This window comes from Vipera berus (genome assembly GCF_964194415.1).
Source record: "Vipera berus genome assembly, chromosome: 9".
NCBI classification, from domain to species: Eukaryota; Metazoa; Chordata; class Lepidosauria; order Squamata; family Viperidae; genus Vipera; species Vipera berus.
Window position 1 is genome coordinate 20482845 of NC_138212.1, and position 26568 is coordinate 20509412.

Here is a 26568-nt window from a genome sequence, read left to right on the forward strand (position 1 = left end):
GTTTTATATTGTTTTGTTTTTATTTAGTTTTTTAATGCATTTTTTGTATGCAATTCGGGACAGTGCCTGTAATAAAATTATCCATTCATTCATTCAAGCGCCGTTTACATTGTCTGAGGGGCTGATGTGGCTCAGAACATTCTTGGAAACAAAGATGGTGCTGGAGTTTGGCACTTGTTTTTGGAACAATCCAATTTTCTCATTTATCTTTTATTAAAAGAACCTTTGCAAAAAGCCCAGCATAGCAGAGAGATCACAAGGCAGAAATTAGTTGGCACTTGCTGCAGAGCCCAGATGGACAAAGCAAGATCGGAATTTAGAGGACCAGCATCTTATCCAAACAGACAGCAAAGCAAAGTTTGCTTTAAGTTAAAAATGCAATAAGCACCAAGAGTTCTGGAGGAGTGGGAGGTGAAAGAGAATGAGATGGGGACAATTCTTGCCTGTCACCTAGCAGCCTCTGGGCTTAGAAGATGAAGGGTGGAAAACTCCTTAATGAAATAGCACCCATTGGACACAGGCTTACCGTATAGAGTCCTTGGGCTTACTATTTCATTAATTCTCCATAGTAAGCACAGGTCATGGCCTGTAATCAGACCTATCGACTTCCTTCCATTTGTGAACAAGGTCTGAACTAGCGGAGGAAGGGGGAAGACAAAGGACAGGCTAAATGGAGGAGTGAATTATGGTAGGGCAGGTTCTGGGGGCTAGTCCAAAGCCAGCACAAAGCTACATCAAAATGGGAACCAAGCCATGGGTTTTATGGACAATCTCCTGCTTCGAGAGGACTTAATATGAGCATGTGAGTACGACTTATTTTATTTGTTTATTCATCATGTTTCTATACCGCCCGTCTCACCTATGTGACTCTGGGCAATTTATAATAAAAAAGGTATCATAATATAAAAGTTAACAAAACAGAATTTTAAAGGTTAGGGTTAAAATATTAAAAGGGAAAGAGGTATAAAAAAAGGGGTGGAGAAACCTTCTGAAGCCATAAACCATCCACAAGGTTGCATATCACTCTTCAGCCCCCATGCCAATTGGACTTAACACTCTTTATGAAGATCAGGAGAATGGGGCTCTGCTTCACTTCACCTTTACGGGTAAGGTAGGATAGGGGCAATGGCAGAGACGACTCTCTTCCTGGATCCCACAAGTTGAAATTCTTTAACCAGCAGGATCGATAACCTAACCTACCTGCCTGACCAAGTGGGACAGGTCAATGTAATTGAGACAAGATGGTTCCTCAAGTAACCTGGTCCTATGCCACGAAGGGCTTTAAAGGTGATAACTGAAGCAAACCAGCACTCACTGCAACTTGCCTATCAGAGGAGTTATATGCATAAACCTAGGAACACCCAAGATTGTCTATGCAGTCACATTCTGCACCAACTTCAGCTTCTGGATACTCTTCAAGAATAGCCCCATGACTGAATTGTGATAGTCCACATGGGAGACAATAAGGCTATGAGTGATTGAAAGAAGGGCTTCTCAATCCAGGAGAGGACATAACGGGTGCCTAAGATGAAGTTAAGCAAGGAGTCTCCTAGCCCCAATTGCCCCCTGCTCATTGACCATTAGTCATGAGTCCTTACTCTACTCTAACACAGGTAGTCCTTGACCTTGAACCATGACTGGGATTAGACTTTCCATCGTTAAGAAAGGCAGCTGTTCAGTGACTCATGCCTGATTTTTAAGACACTGTTAAGCAAACCACTGCAGTGGTTCACTAATCACGTAGTCATTAAACGAATCCAGATTCTCCTATTGACTTTGCTCGTCAGGCTGGCGAGCAACGGTTGCAAATGGGGAAGACGTGACTCTGGGATGCTGCAACCATTGAAAATATATGCCGGTTGCCAAGGGCCTGAATTCATAAGCCCATTTTTTTCCCCCTGTGCTGTTGTAACTTGGAACTAAAGGAAGGGTTATAAAGTCAAAAACTGCCTGTAACCATGGTCAACAGACAACTCTGGGGGAAGTGACTCAAGACAATGAGGGAAAGAAACAGCAAGAAACAAAGGAGGAGTAAGGAAATCCACTCTCTCTTTTCCCTTCACCTACCTGGGCAAGTGGCAGTGTTGTTGCATGTCCTGGTCTCCCGCAGCAAGCCACTACACAGAGTCCCGTAGGGTGAGGAGACACAGGAGCGAGTTCGCACCTGGGTGCCCTGCCCACAGGTCAGGGAGCAGACACTCCATTGTGACCACTCTTCTGCGGCTGGATCTCCTGGGGAGAAAGAGAGACACGTATGTCCAAGCACACAAAGAGAAAGAAAAATGGATACGCAAGTTAAAACCTGGTGACGAAGTGGTTAAAGTGCAGTATTGCAGGAAAATTCTGCCCAGAGCCTGGCATTTGATTTTGACGTGGCTTAAGGTTGATCCAGACTTCCATCCTTCCAAGGTCTGTAAAATAAGGACCTAGACTGTTGGAGCCATATGCAAAAAAATGCTTTTACATTTAACTAAACTACCCAGAGAGTGCTTAATCCAGAGGTCCCCAACCTTTGGGGCACCAGGGACCGGTTCCGTGGAGAGAAGTTTTTCCACGGACTGGAGGGGACGTGGTTTTGTGTGCTGCCTGCATCCCACGGATGGGGCTTTGCTTGTTTGTGCGGACTGGTTGCTGGCATGCTGTGGCCCGGTACTGGTCCACAGACTGGGGGTTGGGGACCCCTGCTCTAAGCACTCAGAGGTGGTATATAAGCCTAAAATGTTATTGTTTTGGCTAAAACTCATCTATATACCATTTTTCAAAAGGTACAACCAAAAGTTAAAAAAACAACAAAAAAACCCTCCCTAGCAGCCAACATACAGATACAGTAAGCATGAAATAGCGCCAGAAAAATAATCCCCCAATCAAGGAACATTCAAGGAAGCCACACTCCCAACAAGACTGGAACTCTTTATGAAAATTTATATGGCCACCCAACTCACTTGTGGTGACTCTGGACGACCTATGAAGATAAAAACCTAATATAAAATGATAGAAAGCAATAATTCCTCCAGCCCTTTGGTGACAACAATCAATTGAATAAGCCACTTGATGGGCTCCGTCCCATTCTGGGCTCCCCAGACCGGTTGGCCAAACCAGATCTTCAGGGTCTTGCCAAAGAGTGTCAAAATGGAGGCCAATCTTATTTCTGCAGGGATGATAATTCCACAGCGAGGGAGCCACCACAGAGAAGATCCTTCTTCTGGATCCCTCCAGATATAGCTCCTTTAGAAGTGGGGACCCTTAGCATTCGTTGCATCCCTGCTCTGATAGCTCAGGGACACAAAACCAGGAGGAGACGGTCCTTCAAATAACCTGGTCCCAAGCCATGTAGGGTTTTAAAGGGGACAACCAGCACTTTGAATTGGATCCTGAACCAAATCAGCAGTCAATGCAGTTCCTACAGGAGAGATAACACACATGCACACCTAGGCCTACACAAAACCATTGCATTTTGAACTAGTTGAACTATGCACCCATGCACTGATATTACCTAGCCCGGTATATGAACATCGGCAGGGGAAAAAAAAGTCAAGCTCAGAGAACATCAAGAACCCAACAGTTCAACCTTGAGCTAGATATAACTCTCCACTGTTTTATTCAGCCATCTTCCAAAAAGCAAAATTTTATCTCGTACCCTGCAGACAGGTAGATCAATCAAGTAATCAGTTGCATCAGGACTATAGTTTTGAGTTTTTCTTTCAATCTGAATTTAAATGTCTCATTTTATAGTACAGCATTTAAAGATATGTTTGCTTTGATTCATTGAAGCCCAGGTTCAAGTCAACAATGGAGGTTACTAAGATGACACAGGCCAGTCTCTCTCTTCCAACTCAGCTACCCTGCTAGATTGCTGGTGTGTGTGTGTGTGTGTGTGTGTGTGTGTGTGTGTGTAGAAATAAGTGAAAAAACCCCTTTATCCTGCCTTTGAACTTCCAAAGGGAAAGGCATAATAAAAAAATGCATTACCAAAGGAAAGCAAATATATTTCTAAATTAATTTCCTTCTCCCTAAAATATACATTTTAAATGTACTTTGATCTATTGTTGGAGCTAGGAATTTTGTCAGACTGAGTGTGCAAATAGCAAAAGACTTTGGGCAATTAAAAATTGATTCATAGGCAGTCAGTTCCATTTACACTAAAATTTGCAGAAATTACTTTAAATCAGGGATTCTTAAGATAAAACTCTGCCTATACTTTGGTTCTGGAATGTTTATTGAGAAGACTGAGCAAGTTTGGACTACAAATGTTAGCTTTTAATAATCCTGATATCTGAAAAATTAGAATCAAGTCTTTGCTGCTGAAACCAAACAAGCCTGCATGAGTGAAACCAACAGAAATTGATCGGCCATTGTGGACACAATCCTGTATCATGCGAACTGCAACATTTTGCTTTATAAATTCTAATGAGATGACAAGGATTTTTGGTAGCTCCAAAATGGCTTTGTGATAGATAATATTTATAATAGTTGCAGCCTTGCTGGTCTATGTTATCACCATTTGTCATCTTCCCAGCCACTTTCCAACAAGCACAATCAATGGGGGAAGCTGGATTTGCTTAATGACTGCATTAGTCATTTACAACTGCACTGATTTGCTTAACAACTATGGCAAAAGGAGGTCTTAAAATTGGGCATTTCTCATTTAACAACTGGCTGTCTTAACAATGGGAATTCTGGTCCCAGTTTTGTGTGTGTGAGAGAGAGAAAGAGGGAGAGGGAGAGAGGGAGAGGGAGGGAGAAGGAGAGAGAGAGATCCCTGGAATGAAATCAATTAGCTTATCTAGGTGAAAATTATGCTATAATTGGTTTCATTTGATATGGTAGTTTTCTATGTGCAAATTCTCTTGGTTTTACCATTTTTCTAAGAGAGGAAGCTATAAAGTGGTGTTATAACACAACTGAACTGATAAAAAACTAGATTTCCATCGTGGACATTCTCCTTTCTGCTAAACTAATAGCCAGCCACAAGCAACGAGAAGCAGAAACAACCCCATGGAAGTAACTAGGAAAGGTCTGGTTTAATGCAATAGGATAAAATACATGTACAGTAGGCTTGCTTTGTAGGGTCATGCATTGGGGGAGGAGGTCAGTCAAGATGTTGGCTATGCCATTTTTGAAGCTCTGTCTCTTCTTTCCCTGTTATGAATAATGAGTATAAAAAAAGGTGGGGATCAAATCATGTGGCTGCAACCACCATTTTTTTACCCTGCCTCTTCATAAGCAATGCATAGTAAGCAGTGCATAGATTAAAAGCTTGGCTTTTAATCATGGTTTATGGCTCAGCAGTTTTATTACAGTACTTTATTATTCTTGGCAGAGGTACCACTGGACATCATAACACAGGGGCTGAATTCACAGAAAATAGTAAATTCTGCAAATGGGAAAATCAAAGCCAAAAGTGGTGTCCACATAATATACTATACTCAAACTAATAAACCAGGGGTGGCCTACTATGGCTGTCTCAGGAATTCTGGGAGTCTCAGCCCAAAGGTCGTAAACAGGCCATAGTTGCCCATCCCTGCATTAAACCGTACTCTAAGCATCATGTAATGACCTGGATCATGCAAAGTACAGAATCCAGTGGTGGGATTCATCCAGTTCACACCAGTTCGGGAGAACTGGTAGCTAAATTTATCAGAATTTGGAGAACCGGCTGGCTTCCAAAAGTCCAGTCTAGGACTCAGAGGCCTGGAGGAGTCCTCCCAGGCCTAGAACAGCCCATCAGAAGTATGTGGATGCCACTTCCGGAAGTCTGTTCTAGGCATCGGTGGCCTCCCAGGCCTAGAACAGCCCACCAGAAGTGCCTGATGCCACTTTCGGAAGTCTGTTCTAGGCATCGGAGGCCTAGGCCTGCATCAAATATGAGAACCGGTAGTTCAAGTATTTGAATCCCACCACTGACAAAATCTATAGTTGACTTCCCAAAGCATGATAAACCACAAACAATTTATTTTAACTCACCTCTCAAAATGTGGGGGGGGGGGACAAAAAATGTCTATTTTGCAGATATTTTTCAACCTGCCTGATGCAGAACAACTTTTTCAGCCTTCTGCCGGAGTCTGAGAATGATAATCAAAAACACAAGGGTATTAACCCAATGAGATAAAGGGAGTCCTCGAGTTATGACCGTAATGGAGCCTGCCCATAAGTCATGTTGGTCATAAAGCAGGTTGTCATGTAACCAATTCTATTTTATGACCTTTTTTTGCAGGTGGTTGTTAACTGCAAATGGCCAATAAATGTGGTCCAGTTACCAAGAAAATGAATTGCAGTGATATGACCGGGGGGGGGGGGCGGGCAACTGTCAAGATTTCAAATTTGGATTGTAAGTTATCTCTAGGTAGGTCTGTCATAACTTCAAACAGTCACTTAACGGCTGTTAACTCAAGGACTATCACTATATTTATGAAATTACGGTTTCCCCTCAGAATAGCATCTGGGCTTATCACTGCCACCACCATTGTTCTCTTAAGGAAGTCATGGAGAAGTTCACTCATTAGCATTGCAGGCTAATTCTGCCAACTGCCCGCAGTTTTATCCTGACTGGCTCAAGGTTGACTCAGCCTTCGATCCTTCCGAGGTCAGTAAAATGAGAACCCAGATTGTAGAGGGCAATGTGCTGACTCTGTAAACCGCTTAGAGAGGGCCATAAAGTACTATGAAGCAGTATATAAGTGCTGTTGCTATTTCTATACTTTACTTCATAATGAAGATTTGAGTTGGGTGGCCACAGTTTGCATTCCAACCACCATTGAAGTATTGCTGAATTTTGATTCAGCGCTTCTGACTCGCTACCTCAGTTGGCTATTTTACCTCAGTGAAGAGATCTTCTGGCTTTCCAGAGCAGGCCCAGCCATGCCATTTGCCAAAGGAGTGTGGCCTCATAACCGTGAAGTGCTTTTAAGTGTTTCGACTGAAACTTCACAGAAGAAAAGTACTTCCTGGAAATTTCACACATATCTGCAACTTATCTTGTCTGATACTGTTGAACTTGCTGCCCTGTATATCATTCTGAGGATCGCTGACACAGACACCGCTATTGCCTGTTGGCTCAAATTGGACTTTTCTTTTTAAATTTACATTTTTCAAGTGGCAAAAAAGGCACTTGGGGTACTAATTTATTGGAAAGGTCACACATTTTAGTGCGATGCTAAATGCATTTTGGCATTAACTAGAGAGGATTTTAAGAATGCAAACAGAACAATCATGGGACAAAGACACCCAGGGAGAGTTTAAACTACTATACTCTGCAGCCATAAAAAAAATTAGTATCCTCTCAGTATATACGTTCAATGGTTCTGTTGTCTGAGAATTATGGATTTTTGTGGAATTCTTGGTGCTCTCCGAGCTGGGCTGTTTGCCTAAAGATGCTTTGTTACTTCAGTAGATAACATCATCAGTTCACTCAATCTACCTACTTGTTACCTAGTTGGGTAATGAAACATCTGCAAACAATCAATCAAGCTCAGGCAGCACCAAGGACTCCATAGCTATAAATATCCTCTGCTGTTGGTATTGTGGACTTTGTAGTCCAGCAAAGAACACTGAATTGAGAAAGGCTAATACAGGTAGTCCTTGTCTTATGACTGGTTACTTAGTGACCATTTGAAATTATGATGGAGCCCAAAAGTCTACTTGTGAGCCAGATTCAAAGTTCCAACAGCTGCCTTCCCCCTGAAGCAATGTGACCTCATTTTGGGCACTCAGCAACTTCAGCTGTTTGCAGTGTCCTTTGGTCACATGATCATGATTAAAATGTTTTTTGCTGGAAGTCAGCATGGACTTCCGATTTCTGGGAAAAGTGCCCCATGATGAACAATGGGTGTGCTTAATGACTGCAGCATTCACTTAACAGCCATCACCAAAAAGGTTGTAAAATAGAATGTGCTCATTTGATGACCCACTTAACAACCAGCATGACTTACGACCGTAGGTTGAGGATTACCTGCGAGGAGACTACTATTGCAAAGAAAGGTTTCAGCACCACTATGATGGACAGCTCTTTGAATGACGGATATATCCCAGGTGGCTTTTATTTTTCCTGGGGCTGAATTTTCACTAACACAACATTCCAAGTGAATTTGGAGACTACCCCAGCATCAAATATGAATTTTGCTGCTGGGGTAATCTCCAATTTCGAATAGTTTTCCTCTACTTCCCAGAAAGAAAACTAAATTAAATTGGAGCCACTTCGCAGTTTTCTGTACAATCTACATAGATCCAGAATAAAAAGGTAAAAGGTAAAGGTTTCTCTGCTGGGTTGTGTCTGTCTCTAGGGGGAAGTTCTCATCTGTGTCCTAGTCGATGTAGCACAGTGTTGTCTGAAAATGCTTCCATGAGTGGCATGGCATGACTGTACCTTGCGACACATGGAATGCTGTGACCTACTTCTCGAAGTGGTACCTATTTATCTACTTGCATTTGTTTGTTTTTGAACTGCTAGGCTGGCAGGAGCTTGGGCAAGAACAGGAGCTCACCCTATCATGCAGTGCTTGGGTCTCGAGCTGCTTACTTTCTGGTCAACAAGTCCAGCATATCAACTGCTAGGCCACTGTGTCCCGAGATCCAGAGACAAAACAGCCAGATAGTTTTGGACACCTTCCATGAGGGGTTTATGGGAAATGAGATTCCTGTGTGGATTTTTTCTTTGTGCCTCATTCCTATACCTTCACTGGGGCTTCTAAATCGCTTTTACAACATTAAGAAGAGTTCTGGCAGATTCCAAAACAAACTGGTAATAATGTGCACTGATATTCTAAGGGGGCTCCCACATTCTCAAGTCACAGATACAGCCTTCACAGTTGAAGGTGTAATCTGCCATTTACACGCCACATTTCCAGTCGTTGCAGCCCCCAGTCTCAAATGGGGATCTCAGTCAGGCAGCCTTTCTTTCTGTCCACCTTGGGCAGACAAGTCATTTACAACAATCTGCTTCTTGATGAGACTTGATGATCTATCTGAAGTTATTGGACAGGCCCGTAGAAAAGGACGTCCATTTAAATTATGGAGGAACAGATGGAAGAAGGAGGAGGGGATGTGGGTGGCTAATATTTTCCAAAGAACATGAGAAAGAAAACGAAAGAGAGGGAGAATGAATTAGCAAACAGCTGAAAGGAAATCTATGTGAGGAAGCCATTCCAGCAGAAAGCTGACCTTCAGATATGAGGGCAAAATGACTATTAAGGAACGGAAGCCTTCTTTTGCCAGAATATGGCCAGTAAAGGCAAAATTCAGAACACCACAGAAAATAACATGCCCAAATCCTGTGGGTGAATAAAATACAGTTTATTTCAAAGAATATCAAGAAAGCTGAACTCAGTGTGGTAAGGGAGAGGTAATTTATATGTATCATAAAATAGAACCCTCTGCAAAAAAGAAAAAAGGAAGGAAGGAAGGATGGAAGGAAGGAAGGGAAGGAAGGAAGGAAGGAAGGAAGGAAGGAAGGAAGGAAGGAAGGAAGGAAGGAAGGAAGGAAGGAAAGGAAGAAAGAAAAAAAAAAGAAAGAAAGAAAGAAAGAAAGAAAGAAAGAAAGAAAGAAAGAAAGAAAGAAAGAAAGAAAGAAAGAAAGAAAGTTTCCAACTTTCTTGGGTAAGATGCAAATAATAAATACATTAACCTCTGCAATTTTATTGTAAAATTAACAATAATATACATTATTTCTATCATCACGAACAGTTCTACAGAAAGAAAGAATGAAAAAGAAAGACCCCCTTGTTTAAGCAAGACCTTGAAACATTCAGCTTGCCTTCATTTCCTCACATGCCTTCTTTCTAAAATCATTTTCTCTGGCCTTCAAGGGTGCAAAATGAAGCATTCCTCATCACATTCTACAGCCCCCTAAATAGAATCTTGAGTCCTGATTCTACTACGCAGCTGGGGCAGTCCAGGGAAAAAAAAACTATTTTTCTTTATTTCATTCTCATTCTCATCCTGAATCAGGTTTAACTATTCATGATTGTTTTCTGCCTTATTCTAAAATGCAGCCAAACACCTTGAATTTCATGCTAGAAACTGGTGCTGGTACTGATAATGGGGGAAATTGTTGTTATACTGATAAGGAGGACAAAAAAAAAAAACCAACCCAAACCCCTCTCCTTGCTATCCCCCTCCCCCCACAGAAAAACCACAGAGATATCCCTCATCCAGAGCTACTGTGTGCTAAGCTGGTGTCTGACCTTTCAGTCAGTGTGGACATCCTGCTAGCTGAGATAGCAAGGTTTAAAAACTGGCCCATATCTGTATTTGCACATCTGGCCTAGCCCATCTTGCTAAACTCCTGGATTTCTCCCCCCCCCCCCCGCTCCATTTGTCTTCCAATGCAAGGCACACAAGGCAAGGCACACAAGGCACACAAAACTATAAATCAAAGACAAGGAGAAGGATAGGGGAGAGGCAGAATGACTGGCATTCACATTACCCAGACGAATTTGCTAAATAAATACATAGCAGCTAAACAATTAATACATTTGTTTTCTTTATAGGTCTCCAAGGAAGGCACTAAGAGAACACATAAATGCAGCAAATTAAACTCGGTTGCATCAGGGAGAGGCGGGCTGGTGAATGAGGGAGAAAGGGGATAGCGTCTCTCCTCAATCTGCTGTCGCCATGAAAATGATGGTCCCCCGGGGACCGACCGGAATTGAAGATGAGGCGCAGCTTCTCAGCCATTGGAAGCTGCTTCTTAATTAAATTGTGTCTGATTATTAAAGCTCAAGGAGGCGCTGAGATATAAGAACATCTTCCAGGGCTAAGTAAGCTGCTAGGCTGAAGCGCTGGCGTTCTTCTTCTCTCCCAAAGTGGTCACCTTTGAACAACTCTGAGATGCTAAGAAGAGTTACAAGAGAGCCGGTTTACCTCTTCTCCCTGTCTTTTTTTGGGGGGTGGGTGGGGATGGACTATCCCGTGGTGGCGAAGCTATGGCACGGGTGGCACAGGTGGCATGCAGAGCCCTCTCTGTGGGCACGCACGCCGTCGGCCCAGTCCTAGGCCTTCAGCTGGGTTTTATAAAACCTTTTCGCTTTAGGCCTCCGCCGCCGTGTGCAAAAAAAAAAAGGGGGGGTTCAATCCATCAATCAATTTCAACTTCTCGCGGGGGAAAAAAAAGATCTCGCAAAGTTGGAATTGATTGATTGAACTTTTTAGTCCCACCCAGTCTGCCGTTACCACCGCAGCCACGCCTACCCAATGGGCCACGCCCACCCAATGGGCCACATCCACCCGGCACCCGATGATACATAAGTGGGTTTTGGGTTGCAGTTTGGGCACTCGGTCTCTAAAAGGTTTGCCATCACTGGACTATGCCAATGTATGCATTTTTTTTTAATTTGAAACTCGTACTAAATTCCACAACAGAAAATGTGATCCAATGCAAAGGAAGAGGTGAGATTGGGCAGCTTCACTTTAAGCATCTCTGCTTGAGTCTGCTTGAGTCTAAGGTCTGTGGAGATTCTCAGTCATCCAGGTCATGGTTGTCCCAAAGGTTCTTTTTCAGAAGGCAACTAGACTTGCTTTGTTTTTGCTTGAAGACGATTCACTTCTCATCCAAGCAGCTTCTTCACTTCTGATTGAATGATGGATCTTTCCCTTCTCCACCATTCAGTCAGAACTGAAGAAGCTTGCTTGGAAGAGAAGCAAAACGTCTTCAAGCAAACAACTAAGGGAAGTCCAGCTGCTTTTTGACGAAGCAACTTTGGGATTGACATCCTTAGTCACCCCGGTGGACTTCTCCATCCACACACCCATTTAGGACCTGAGAAGATGAACATCTGAAATATTAGACCTTTCTTTGAGTCCTCAAACCCAGGCATGTTGTATCTTGCCGGTCTCAGAGCAATGAGGATTCATAGAGCTGTCCTGAGCCCACAAAAAGTGGTCCTGAAATTGAGACAACCAATCTGAAAAAAGGTCACTAGTTTCATCAAAACAAGTGAAATTGCTAGACTCCGTAATTGTCTGAATTGGAAACTAATTTTCTTAGGAATGCAAATGCTCTAATCTGCATTTCACAATGCTGATGCTTCTAAAAGGTTTTTAGGATTCATTAGAAATGAAAAAGTAAAAAAGAAAAAGAAAAAAATACTGCATGCTTCCCACTATTTCCCCCACTGTTGCCTTCCACATATCTCTGGACAAATCCCAGAATTTCACCCTAGTCAGTCTCAATACATCTTGAAAGGAATGATAAGCTATGAGAACAAGTGCAGAAAAAGCGTGAATGACACGACAGTCAGGCACATCCTTTTATGACTAAATAAGTACAAGAAAATTATACTCCAGTCCTAAGAATGTCTTTGAAACTCTTCAATTGTACATGTCATTTCTAGATCAAATAGTTTTATAGAGGGAGGGGATGGACGGGGAGGGGAGGGATAGGATAGGATAGGATAGGATAGGATAGGATAGGATAGGATAGGATAGGATAGGATAGGATAGGATAGGATAGGATAGGATAGGATGTGAGAAGAGGAGAAAGGGGAGGGAGAAGAGAGAGAGAAGAGAATCTGGTAGAGATCAATGGAGAATTTTTCTGCCTAACTTTAGCTGTCAAACCAAAACAATCTGTTAACAATCAGGATTAAAATTCCATTAGAATTCTGGCTGGGATTTAAGCTGTTTTCCAGAAATGCTTTCAATTCCTGACTTGGTTCTAACCTGGGCTGATGGACGTTTGCTCATTTCTTTCAAAGCAAATCAAAATTCTGATGAAAGTTTAGAAGAAAGATTTCTTCAAAAGCCATATTTCTGCTATGGTCCTAATGGGACAAATAAACTACAACTACAACCACTTTAATTTAATTTAATTTAATTTTAATCCCATTTATATCCCGCCCTTCTCCGAAGACTTAGGGCGGCTTACAATTTAAAGCACAAATCAATGTGCTTAGCAATAGCCTTCATTCTATGTATATGCCTGCTTATTAGGGCTTTCACACACACCCAAGCGGCATTATAGGATTCACCCACCAGATTAATAAGAGGTGGTCATTATCAGGGCAATTTCTGATACAGAAATAGGTTATTAAATAAGCATAAATATGAATCAAAATATAATTGGACACGCTGGCACTTCAGGAGCTCCAAAAAGTTTTTCCCCTATTTAAATGTCTGTTAGTAGAGCTATTTAATGTAATTAGATCCAGGACATCTATGTGCTGGATCAATTAGAAGCCTGAAATATTATGGTGTTCATCTTTACATCATCATGTTCTTTAAAATTCTTAGTATGTTTTGCCTCAAATGTGTATTGCATGTTGTTCAGGCCAGCATAGACAACAACTTTCATGGCTCCAGACATTTTGGGATGGTGGTGAGGCCTGAAATGGGTGGGGAGAAGATGAAAATTGTGTGGGATGACATTGCAGTTGCAGGAAAGTTCAGGCTTCCTTCCTTCCTTCCTTCCTTCTTTCTTTCTTTCTTTCTTTCTTTCTTTCCTTCCTTCCTTCCTTCCTTCCTTCCTTCCTTCCTTCCTTCCTTCCTTCCTGCTCTCTCCATCTCTCCCATACCATCTCTCAATTCCCTCCCTCCTTTCCTTCCTTCCTTCCTTCCTTCTTCTCTCTCCATCTCTCCCATACCATCTCTCAATTCCCTCCCTCCCTCCTTTCCTTCCTTCCTTCCTTCCTTCCTTCCTTCCTTCCTTCCTTCCTTCCTTCCTTCCTTCCTTCCTTCCTTCCTCTCTTTCCATCTCTCCCATACCATCTCCCAATTCCTTCCTTCCTTCCTTCCTTCCTTCCTTCCTTCCTTCCTTCCTTCCTTCTTCTCTCTCCATCTCTCCCGTACCATCTCTCAATTCCCTCCCTCCCTCCCTCCCTTCCTGCCTCTTTCTGTTTCCTTCCTATTTCATTCTCTTTCACTCTTCCTTCCTTTTCTTACTCCCTTCCCGCCTTTCTTCAGCTCAGGCATGTAGTAGCCCTTAGCAGACTTATTCACTTATTTGATTAACATATTGGATTGGGAAGGCTGGCTACTTCTCAAGCCACCTAAGCTGCTCTGAGCTAGTCGGCTCTCGCATGGAAGTCTATCAGGAAATCCCCATGCTGTAGGCAAGACTGGAAAGTTGAGGAAGTACTTCAGAAGAGGGAAACAGCCAATCCCTGCAAGGAATTAAACTCAGTTGGAAAGCTCCTTTTATTTTCTTAATCCTCTCTTTAAGATTATGCCACAGGGCTATTCCCCCCCCCCTTTGTTCAAAACTATGCAAAGGGTTACAATTCCTCCTGGATTCACTTGACTCAATTTTGAAGACCATATAGGAGCTGTGACCAGGGGGGCTTTTGCCCAGGTTCGCCTGGTGCGCCAGTTGCGACCCTATCTGGACCGAGATGCCCTACGCACAGTCACTCATGCGCTCGTGACCTCCCGTTTGGACTACTGCAACGCTCTCTACATGGGGCTGCCCTTGAGGACCACTCGGAGGCTTCAACTGGTGCAGAATGCGGCCGCGCGAGTTGTGATGGGGGTCTCCCGATACTCCCACATAACACCTCTACTCCGCGAGCTGCATTGGCTTCCGGTTGCCCTCCGGGTGAAATTCAAGGTGCTGGTGATGACCTATAAAGCCCTACATGGCTTGGGTCCGGGATATCTGAGGGAACACCTGCTGCCAGCATCAAGTTCCCTTCGTCCAGTGTGCTCCCACAGGGAGGGTCTTCTCAGGGTGCCACCAGTAAGAGATTGCCGGCGGGTAACACCCAGGGGTAGGGCCTTCTCAGCCTGCCCTTTGGAACCAGCTGCCAGTGGAGCTGAGGACTGCCCCCGACCTCCGTTCATTCCGCCGGGGCCTGAAGACCTGGCTCTTCGAGCTCTCTGGCCCAGGCTGAGGATTAATTTATTTTAATTGGGGTTTTATTTATACAGGGATAAATTTAATCTTTTTTAAACTTGGTTTTTAACTTTTGTATTTTTGGTTTTTAATTACCCTGTAAACCGCCCTGAGTCCTCCGGGAAAGGGCGGTATATAAATGTAATAAAATAAAATAAAAATAAATAAATAAAATTTCAGCAGGAAAATTTGGTGAGTTTTTCAACCATGACTTGACCAAAGACGATTACCTGTTTGTGCCATGTACACTCCAGGTTCATCTGCAGATCGTGGCCACTGGGTTTTCACCTTCTGATCCTCTTGCACACCGTTACCTAAAAAGATGGAGAGAACTGTGAGCAGGGGTGCAAGCCTCAGAGCATGGGGAGCCAGTGGAGACTTTCACACCAGGGAGAAGAGGGTCTGTGCAAATGTCTTCTCAGGAGACAAAATACTTCCGGTTCTACTAGCATTTCATCAGGATATCCGCATCAGCCACAGCAGTGTTCATGCGCTTTAGCACATGAAACAAGACACTGCCCAAGCTATTCAGTGTAATCTTTAAACCAGGAGGGTCCTCAAAATGGCAGGAAGAAGAGAAAGGGGGATGAAAAGGAATGCAACCGCAGAAAGCATTCCTTATTTCACAGTGATATGTTAGAGTCATTTTTTTTTAAATTTTAATTCCATTTATATCCCGCCCTTCTCCGAAGACTCAGGGCGGCTTACAAGCTTAGCAGTAGCCTTCATTCTATGTATATGCCTGCTTATTAGGGCTTTCACACACACCCCCAAGCGGCATTATTACAAAGTCAGCTTAATTGCCCCCAACAATCTGGGTCCTCATTTTACCTACCTCGGAAGGATGGAAGGCTGAGTCAATTTCCATATGTCAAAGATATAACCAAAAAAAATGAATCTGGGAAGAGATCTGAAGATAAGCAGCATCAGGCAAAGGGTCTCAGAGATAATTACAGGCATCAGCACAAATAGCCAGCCCTACATCACTTGGACCGAGGATAAAAAAGATGGAGAGGGATGCCAAAGTGTTTATAAGATGAAGTGTGTGTGTAAATGAGTGTGTAGCGTTCCATTTTTCAAGTCTAAAATTCTAAAATATCCAGTGAAACCAACTTATAATAGGATTTAGTGACAAGAATGATATTCATGGGACTGTTTCTAAACTACCCAAATAGGTATTCAGCCAAACAACTACTTTGTATTAACACTGTAGTCTCCGGGCTAATGTAACATTGCCATATGCTACATAAAATTGTATTTCAAGGAGTTAGGGACTTATCTCCCCTTCATATTAGGGAAATATCTAAAATAGATCTCAGCATTTTATGCCCCTGGGCCACACCTAGCCATTCAGTTGTCCTGTCCTGCCCATGTGAGGTCAATCAAAAATTAGTCATCCAATGTGAATAAGCCCACCGTGGGGGCAGGAAAAGAAGCCGAGTCAGGTCTGGTTCTGCACAGTCACCATGTACTCCTTCAGCCAGCTGGCAGCCACTGAAGGAGGAAGAGAGAAAGCACATTTCTGTGCCTGTACAGGGCTCACCCCTTGCCTGGAGCAATCTAAGGAGCTGAGGTGATGAAGTTTGAGAACATCAAACCAGGTTACATTTGTTCGGCCAACCACAACAGTCTCAATTTCTCATGTGGCCCTTTGGGAAAATGAATTGCCCATACTTGGTCTAGAAACTTGTAGATCAGGGCTTTTCAACCAGTGGTACGTGTACCACCTGTGGTACATTGTCACCTGGCAGGTGGTACGCGACCATCCTAGAAAAGTGGTAGCGGGGGAGGGGAATGAGCTGAACCAGTGGCAGCACCGCACAAGCCTGAGCGAGAGATGGCTAGAGCTGCAGGGCTGTCAGGGCTCAGCGGAAGTGCCAGGATCAGCACCAGTTTCCAGCTGGAGCTCGGCGCTGATCCTGGCGCTTCTGCTGAGCCCAGAAGAAGTGCCGATCAGCTGGACTGTACGGTCACAGTGTCTCAGGGTCATGTGAAGTGACCAAAACCTGCTGCAACCACCCAGCAGAGGGGGGGGAAATAAAAACCAAACACCCCCCTCACCCCACCCCCACTGCCAATCCTCAACAGAAATGCTCACAACTGTTGTGGACATTAAGTTGATGTTGAATTTAATCACAGCAGCAAGACTCTTAATAGGTCAATATTGGAAGAAGGAGGAACTGCCGACTATAGAAGAATGGACTCTAAAAGTTTCTGACCTGGCGGAAATGGCAAAGATTTCGGCTTACTTGAAAGATCATTCGCAAGAACGTTATATTATGGAGTGGAAAAAGTGGATTGATTATATCCAGAACAAATATGGGACTAAAAAGTTTCACTTAGCATTTGAATAAGCTTTTTCTCTTCCCCCCCCTCTTTTATGTAATATTAGTATTGCTTGTAGTCATTTCATATGAGCTAGAGTGCGATAGACTTAATAGTTTATTGTTGTTAGCATATGGATGTTTATGATTGTTCTTTGTTTTTATACCTTGTACTTAGCTCTGGGAAGTCAGGGGGGGGAGGGGGGAGTGTGGGGGAGGGATAGGGAGGGTTAGGTAGGGGTGGGTGGAGGGAAGGGGGATTGTTAAAGATAAAATGTATTGTAAAACTTTTCAATAAAAACAAAAAGAAATGCTCACAACAATGAAAACCTCGGATAGGAGGAAGAACGCCGCCGGGCGGGCAGGCAGGTGTCTTGCTCGGCTGTGGCTTGGGGGGAACTTTTTTCAGTGCCACTGTAACTTCAGTCACTAAGCAAACTGTTGTAAGTCGAGGACTACCTGTACTTCATCACTTTTTTCCTTTTTTTGGGGGGGGTCATCAAGTTTTCGACGCCTTGCTAGGCAACTGGTGGTACTCGGATGTTGCCATATCCTAAAAGTGGTGCAATGGGTGAAAAGGTTGAAAAGCCCTGTTGTAGATCATTCTGAACTTGTTTGTTTCTTTCATTCTTACTAAAAAAAAAAAAGAGGGGGGGGGTGGAATCTTCACACAGCTGCAGAGCGCCCTGCCTTATTAAACTTTCTGTCCCATTCCGGAGTTATCTAGCCAAGGTTGGATGTTGTACCATAAGCAGGGAAGCAAGGCCATGAAATACTAGGGTCAAAATGGCTCATTAAGATGTGGCTTCTGCACAGGCCCGAATGCTCAGCACTGTGCACTAAGGGCCTTGGAGTATCTCTGCTTCTTAAACAGGATTCCCAGCAGCTGAAGGGAAGGCTTCTTGTTCGGTATGTTGTTTTGGGGTCTTTCTACCTCAATTTACTTGTTGCAGTTAAAATTCTCCTTACCGATCAGGGTGATCATTGTCTCTAGTTCCTAAAAAGAACCATTTTTTCTGGCTTCTGGCCACTGCCAGACACTTGGCAAAGCAAATACATAGCAAGGCATGCCAACAAAAGAGAAGATGGTTTCCACTCAGAGCCATCAAGACAGCAGCTGTAAGGATGTGATTCCCTCTTTTCCCATAGCCTGAGGTGGTTGCATGCAAAATAATAATAATAATAATAATAATAATCAGGGCTTCAATTGTGCAGTCACCACAGCAACCATCTTGACTTTCTGGATCTCCCAAGGCAGACTCTTCGGTTACTGTAGTCTGAAAAAAGTAAGTTTACAAAAATGCCAGTTTGAGAGACAATTTGGACCAATGGTTAGGATGCTGACCTAGAAACAAGGAGACTGTGAGTTCTAGTTCCACTTTAGACAGGAAAGTCAGCTGGGTGACTTTGGGCCAGCCACCAGGGGACTGTGAATTCTAGTCCTGTTTTAGGAAGGAAAGCCAGATGGGTGACTTTAGGTCAGTCACCAGGAGACTGTGAGTTCCTGTCCCACTTTAGGCAGGAAAGTTGACTGGGTGACTTTGGCCCAGTCACTCTTTCTCAGCTCAACCCACCTCACAGGGCTGTTGTTGAGAAAAAATAGGAGGAGGGAGGAGTATTAGGTATTTTCACCCCTTGACCTGTTTTTAAAAATAATACAGCAGGATATAAATACATATATAAATAGAACGAAAATTGTGCAGTATTCATCCATTCAGCATCACAGCAAGGATAGCACGGTACCCTGAGTTGTGTGCCATAAAACAGATGCCACGACGAATGTGTGCAGTTGCATTAAAAACTCTGGCATATCAAAGGGCCTCAATTCTGAATCAACACCTAGCAAGGAAAACGTCCAGCTTAGACAATATGTCAAGCAGCTCAACGCAAGACGGTACAAAACCGATTCGTTAGCAGCTGATTCCAATTGTGGGAAGATGAGCTGGGAAGGGGGCCATTTTGTTCCACTTTAACTCCATGCAGGAATTTTCCCTGCCACGATTAATTATTAATAATTAATTATTCACAACGCCATTAGTCCCCTGCCGGTCTAACGTGCCTTCGTTGAGGAAACCAGCTGCAGGTGAAGCTTGTAAAGGACCTCTGCCAAATCCAGCACAAAATATAATTTGCTGCAAGGTATTTATAGCCACGCCTTGGGAAACCTTCCCCAAACTTGTTGCCAGTGTTCCCGTTCCCTCCCAGAATCCCCAGCTAGCTCAGGATGATGAGCAGAGGGGCCAAAGCCCAGTCAGGGGAGCTCTGCAGTTCTATTTCATCGCTTTTCCCAATTGTCAGAACTGCCACCTCACTGCCAGTCTGCCATGAACCCTGGAGGGAGCCTGTGAGAGAACCAACCAAGTCTTCAAGGTCGTTTCCCTGGGAGAAGAATGCGGTCAGGCAGAGCGACAGTGGGATGGGACCAAGGGAGGAAAGTTATCTGGGAAAATTGAGCAAGGGAACCCTCAGTTCTGGCTTCACACTACTGTAATTCACATAGAATGGAATGGAATGGAATGGAATGGAATAGAATAGAATAGAATGGAATGGAATGGAATGGAATGGAATGGAATGGAATGGAATGGAATGGAATGGAATGGAATAGAATAGAATAGAATAGAATAGAATAGAATAGAATGCAGAATACTATAGAATAGAATAGAATAGAATAGAATAGAATAGAATAGAATAGAATAGAATAGAATAGAATAGAATAGAATAGAATAGAATAGAATAGAATAGAATAGAATAGAATAGAATAGAATAGAATAGAATAGAATAACAGAGTTGGAAGGGACCTTGGAGGTCATCTAGTCCAACCCCCTGCTCAGGCAGGAAACCCTATACCATTTCAGGCAAATGGCTGTCCAGTCTCTTTTTAAAAACTTCCAGTGTTGGAGCATTCACCGCTTCTGGAGGCAGGTTGTTCCACTGGTTAGTTGTCCTCACTGTCAGGAAGTTTCTCCTTAGTTCTAGGTTGCTTCTCTCCTTGATTAGTTTCCATCCGTTGCTTCTTCTCCTGACTTCAGGTGCTTTGGAGAATAGCTTGACTCCCTCTTCTTTGGGGCAGCCCCTGAGATATTGGAACACTGCCATCATGTCACCCCTAAGTGACATCCCATGTTACTTGATTTCTAGCAAACTATACATTTCTCAACAAATGGAGCTAAGGATCATTTTTACTTAGAAAACCAAACTGAGGCAGGTACGACATCAATAAAAATAGATCCAGCAGGAGGTGGCAGAGGAGACAAGTGATTTTGTACACAGGTGACAAATAATTCCTGTTCCATGCCAAGTGGTGTCTATCCTATTGTGTGGGGAACTGCCCTTTGAATACTTTTCCCTTTGCATACTGCGGGCTGTCTTTCCCATACTTCCTCCTCCTCCTCCTCCTCCTCCTCCTCCTCCTCCTCCTCCTCCTCCTCCTCCTCCTCCTCCTCCTCCTCCTCCTCCTCCTCTCCTCTTCTTCTTCTTCTTCTTCTTCTTCTTCTTCTTCTTCTTCTTCTTCTTCTTCTTCTTCTTCTTCTTCTTCTTCTTCTTCTTCTCCTCCTTCTTCTTCTTCCTCCTCCTCCTCCTCCTCCTCCTTCTTCTGTGGCAGAGATGTATGATGTATATCACCTTGCTTAGCAATGGAAGCTTTGGTCCCAACTGAAGTCATAAGTTGAGGACTGAATGTATGAAAGCAGGGAAGAGCAATTCCATCAGGCTGCCCATTGAGAGTGGATCCACATACATGGGTATACCACAAATAGGAGACATCACTACTGTCCTCTTGGACTGAGAACTACAGGTAGTCCTCGACTTACAACCACAACTGGGCCCAGAATTTATGTGGCTAAGTGAGAAAATTTGTTAAGTGAGCTTTGCCCCATTTTTACGACTTTTCTTGCCAGAGTTGTTAAGTGAATCACTGCAACTGTTTTTATTGGGTATTATCACAGATACCACCGTTGTGGACACTAAGCTGATGTTGAATTTAATTACGGCAGCGAGACTTTTAGTAGCGCAATATTGGAAGAAGGAAGAACTGCCGACTATAGAAGAATGGACTTTAAAAGTTTCTAACTTGGCGGAAATGGCAAAGATCTCAGCGTATTTGAAAGACCAATCGCAACGTTTGTTAAGCGAATCACCGAGGTTGTTAGGTGAGTCACACGGTTGTGCAGTGAATCTGGCTTCCCCATTGACTTTGCTTGTCAGAAGGTTGCAATAGGAGATCATGTGACCCAGGGATTCTACAGCCATCATAAATATGAGCCAGTTGTCAAACACCCGAATGCAAATCACATGACTGTGTAGGGAATGCTGCAAAGGTCATTGTTGTGATTCAGGGCCAGCCTGTGGGTCCGGCAGCCGGCTCGGATGTCTCGGATGACTCAGACGAGGGGGAGGAGGAGGGTGTTGAAGACGAACTTGCTGATGATGGCTTGGAGGCTTCGCAGAGCCCCCAGCCAGGGCCCTCTTCTCAGCTGCGCGAGCCCGACAGTGCGGATGATGATGACCCACAGCTGGCCCTGTTCAAGGACGCCCGACGCAGGAGGCAGTCAAGCAGGAACAAGCAGAGAAAGGCTGTGGGACTCCTCGGAAGGAGGCACAGGGAGGCCACGCCCTGAACTCTAATAAAGGGAGTGTTTGGGGAAGGGCTGGTTGCTGAAAGCAACCGCTCCGTTTGAGGATCACAGTTCCAGTGTTTTGTTTCTTGTTCTGTTGTTTGTGTAATAAATCTTGGCAGACGCCTTCCAGCTTCAGACGCTCTCCAGCCTCTGCCGTTTGTACAGGGGTTGCCTTTCTGCAAGGCCGGTAGCAGGCTGGTTCAGAACAGTCATGTGTGAAAAATGGTCAGAAGTCACTTTTTTCAGCGCCGTTGTAACTTCAAATGGTCACTAAGTGAACTGGCATAAATTGAGGACTACCTGTCTTCAAAGTCACACTGGCAGGGGAGCTCACTTGGACACCCTCAACAGGCTAACCCAGGGGTCCCCAACCCCTGATCCGTGGACTGGCATGCCAGGAACCGGTCCACACAAACAAGCAAAGCCCCATCCGTGGGATGCAGGCAGCATACAAAACCACACATTCTCTGGTCCACGGAAAAACCTTTCTCCACGGAAGCGGTCCCTGGTGCCCAAAAGGTTGGGGACCTCTGGGCTAACCTACCTCCTTCAGGGTCTCAGCACTTGGACAGTCAGCAATTTCTCCCTCTCTCACGAGGGGGAAGATCCGGCATTCCCCCACTCTCCTAGCTTTTTGGAAAGAGCTGGGGGGGTGGGGGGGGTGTTTCCCCTTCAGGCACTGGGACACCCATTTTACTTATTTATTTATTTGTCAGATTCACACAGCTGACCATCTCACAGAATGTGAATCTGAGTGGTGTGCAAGCACAGTGAGAATTAAACAGCATAACCATAATAAAAATACAAATAAGATTTTTTTAAAAAAATAATAGAAAAACCAAAAATGCAGGAGAATATCAATCAACTTGTATAAAACAACCTTGGACAAGACATGCAAGGTTGCAGCCCAGAGTAGAATTTATAGCTGAATGAATGTTGTGGGTAGATCAGATTGTGAGGAAGGGGATGATTATTTTGTCAAATATTTGGATGTTGTAATACTCTGTTAGTTTTGCCCTATTTTACTATCGGATAACACATTATGACAATATGTTTATTTGACTGATCAATAAAGAATAAACTGAAACTGGTAAATGGAGGAATCTAGAATACAAACTCTCCTAGTTTGGAAAGGCTCAACTTATATTGATCCTAGTTCAATTCTAAACTCAGAACTAGTTGAGGCAGAAGACTGCACCAAAGCAGTTCCTCTCCTTTTCAAGGGAGGAAAAAATCTTTCAAGTACGAAAAAAGGTCCCTTAGATAATTGCATATCATTTCTTAAGAAGGAGTATTGAATTAAAGCACCCTCATCCTCTAAAGTTAATTCAAACAGCAGAGTAAACAATAAACCAGAATAAGAGAGAAAGAGAGAAAGACTGGTTTCACACAATACATTTAACCCGATCACTGAATTAATTCATTTTCCGGTTTTGCACAAGAAGTTAAACCACAAAGTCACCAACTGGCCAGCGTTCACGCAACAACCTACATTACAAGAAATGGAAGGAAGAGTAGACAGAAGGAATCAGGAAGCAGAAAGCACGTCAGCTGATGCCTTAACTCAGAAATATCTAAGGAAGCCTTTCAGATGATTCAAAGAGATTCCACCTTAATCCAGTTACTAAAAGTTAGCTTGCAAAATTCCTTGCATAGGTTACAAGATTCTGTATGTATCCCAACAAGTGTTAAACACACTGAAGTAGTTCTTCATCTTTTGACCTTGCCCACTATTTGAGGGTAGACATCAAGGTAAAAATCTAACCATGTTGAGTCTGTTGTGTAAACATGGCCAATCTTTAACTGACTTGGCTATGTCTGAATACAGTAGCCAGATAGGTAGACATTTGCTGTCCCTATTGTCACTCCACCAGGCACTCTCTGCCAGCAAAAAGGCACATGAAAATTAAATAAACACAAGTTGGTGGAGTGTCAGCAGTGTATAACCTCCTTCTTGGCTTCCTCTCCATAGGTAATTAGCATAAGATGGAAACACAACCTACAAGCAGAACCCGCTCACCACATCATAAAGCAGAGTTACACTTCTTCGCCTGCACATGGTTGTCTAGCTCAGCAGCAGCTTGTCCTTCTTCATCCTCCCCCACCTCTAACATGCACTTAACAGATTGCTACAGTGAGATGTCGCAAATTTATGGCATAGCTCACAAAAAATAACAAGAGATCCATCAAGAGCACTTTGCGTGAAATTAACAGGAAAATCTAAGAGCACGAGAAAGATGCACACTCAGCTGTAAGCCTAAAAGGGGGGAGGGGAAGAAGAGCCTTGACGCTTTTTCCCAGTTTAGAATCTACGGTAGAAAAAGACGTTCTCTTCGCTCATGTTCCCTGGCCAACAACTTCCTAGAGTTAGGATTAGAGACGGGGGAAAAAATCTCACAATTTCAAGGAAAGATTGTTCCAGCATTGTTTGGAATGTTCCATTTTTCACCTGCAATGGTCCTACTTGATCATCTTTTTAGAACAGCTGGATTGGGGTCTTTCAGAGGAAAATAGAATAATTTGGGGAAAATGGAATTTTCCAAGCCCAGAATAGTGGGTTTTATCTGCAACTCCTTCTGGATACATAAACAAACTGTAGAGAAGGGCCTGTCATTGAAGAAACTCTGTCTGTGCTGAAATCTGCATGTGATGCAAAACTGTAAGATGCCTGATTCATTCAGATTCGATACTCTCCCAAGCACAGCAAACCAATCTGGATGAAAATCAGAAAGAGCACTGACACGGAGATGTAAAGGGTCTTCTCATGCTAACCAGTGAGTTAGGAGTTTCCCTTTGGCTGGCAACTCCTTAGGTTTTCAATGTTCTCATGGATAAGCAATGTGTCTTTTTAATCCCCTTGACACCCACTAGGATCTCTCCCCCCCCCCCCACTTCACTTAAGAAAATAATTCTAAATGAGAAACTGCAGTGCTCCCAAGCAAAACTGTCCATCGAGGCTTCATAGTTGCCTTAAATAATAACAGCCGTGAGTGACAGCCTTTGTGGAAAGCAAGCAAATCTGAGGGGGGGGGGAGGAGAGCAAGATAAACTGAATAGAAGGGATGGGCTAAAGAATATCAGAATAATTGATGGGTGTTTAGTGAGCTTGTTTGTGTTCCTGCAAGATTTTCATTCCAGCTAGTCCACAACGTAGGATCACAACTGGGACTAGAAAATTCACTGTTAAGCAGTGCAGTCACTAAGCATCACATGGCCATACCCAGATTTACAACTTTTGGCTAGGGATAGTAAATGAGACATCACATGGTTGCTCTTTGTGACCTTCCCTGTTGGCTTCCCCATTGGCTGTCCTTGTCAGAAGCCATCTGGGAAGGTCACAATTAGCAATCACGTGACTCCAGAATGCTGCAACCATGGTAAACACATGCCAGTTGCCAAGCTCCCAAATCATGAACATGTGACTGAGGAGACGCTGCAACAGCTGTAAGTGTAGACTGGTTATCGGTAGCTTTTTCAATGTTGTGACTTTGAACAGTCACTAAACAAATGGTCTAAGTCAGGGGTCTGCAACCTTGACAACTTTAAGACTTGTGGACTTTAGCTGGCTGAGGAATTCTGGGAGCTGAAGTCCACAAGTCTTAAAGTTGTCAAGGTTGCAGACCCCTGGTCTAAGTCAAGGACTGCTTGTACCAGGTTAGGTAATCTCATCAGCACAGAGGAAAGGGAAACTTAAACTCTAGTTTGGATGGCACTAGAAGGTAGATTCACATTAAAGGGTTTACATTGAGATGGTAAGTAATAGCCAGTGGGTTTCCACTGGCATCAGTCTTCGGGACAGTATCATTCAACATTTTATTAATGAGTAAGATAAGGGACTGCTTGCCAAATTTATGGATAACATAGATAGCTAACATGCAAGGATGAAAAACACATGATGTCAACTGAATCTGGACAAGCTGGAAGACTGAGTGGAAAGAAAGGAGATGTCCTTTGATAGAGAAGAAAAAATGTAGAGCCCGCCTACGGTCAGATGCAAGGAACCAGAGAACAACACCAGGAGCTGATCAGACTGGTATGTTTATTGCTGCTTGTCTACAGATAGGAATCTTGCCAGACTAAAACACTCACTAGACAATTACTAGATAAATGCTGCAAAGTTTTAGGAAGGAACACTCCTTTCAGACGTCTCCTCTCCATCAGCCAGCCTTTTCACTCCTTTCAGCTCCAGATTCCACCACCGCATACAAGTTGGGAGGAATCAGAAATACTACACTGAAGAATTTGAGTGTGGGTCATTGAAAACACTGTGAGCATAAGCCAGAACTGTGAGACTGTTACTCTTAAGGCTAACACACTACTAAACTGCATTAGGAGCAGCACTGTTGCAAAGTCAGGTGAAATTCTTCTCCTTACTCTGTGCTGGTGAGACCCTATCTAGAAGAATGTAACCTTTCCAGAAGAATATAACATTAGTTAGAGCAGGTCCAGGAAAAGGCAAATAAGATAAAAGTGCAACTAAGATAATGCCCTATGAGAAGAGACTGAAGGAATAGGGAACATTCAGAGTGGAGAAAAGACGACGGAGAGACATGATAGCCATATTCAGGTACCCCCCCCAAAAAGGTGCCTGTCTTACTAAACAGAAAACCTACCAGATGACCTAATTCTACTTTATTATAAGGTTACTGTGAGCTCTACAATGTACCTGGGTGTAGCCATCTTGCTTGTTGTAAGTTGCCATGTGAACGGGATGGGTTGCTGAGGATTTTTGCTAGTCTAAACAATTCTGTGTCCTGTGGGAACCAAGGTCATTCTACCGATTATGCTAGAGTGTTGGCCAAACTGT

At 43.5% G+C, this 26568-nt stretch overlaps 1 protein-coding gene across 1 annotated transcript in view; it reads right to left on the reverse strand.

Annotated features, from left to right (window-relative positions):
• ADGRB2 (adhesion G protein-coupled receptor B2) overlaps positions 1-26568 on the reverse strand; it is a gene marked incomplete at both ends in the record, with an annotated part of 200334 nt that overhangs the window by 136756 nt on the left and 37010 nt on the right. The window contains 2 exons of the mRNA XM_081334490.1: positions 2068-2232; positions 15052-15135. Coding sequence (XP_081190616.1) covers positions 2068-2232; positions 15052-15135 — 249 coding nt within the window. The remainder of the gene's footprint in view (positions 1-2067; positions 2233-15051; positions 15136-26568) is intronic.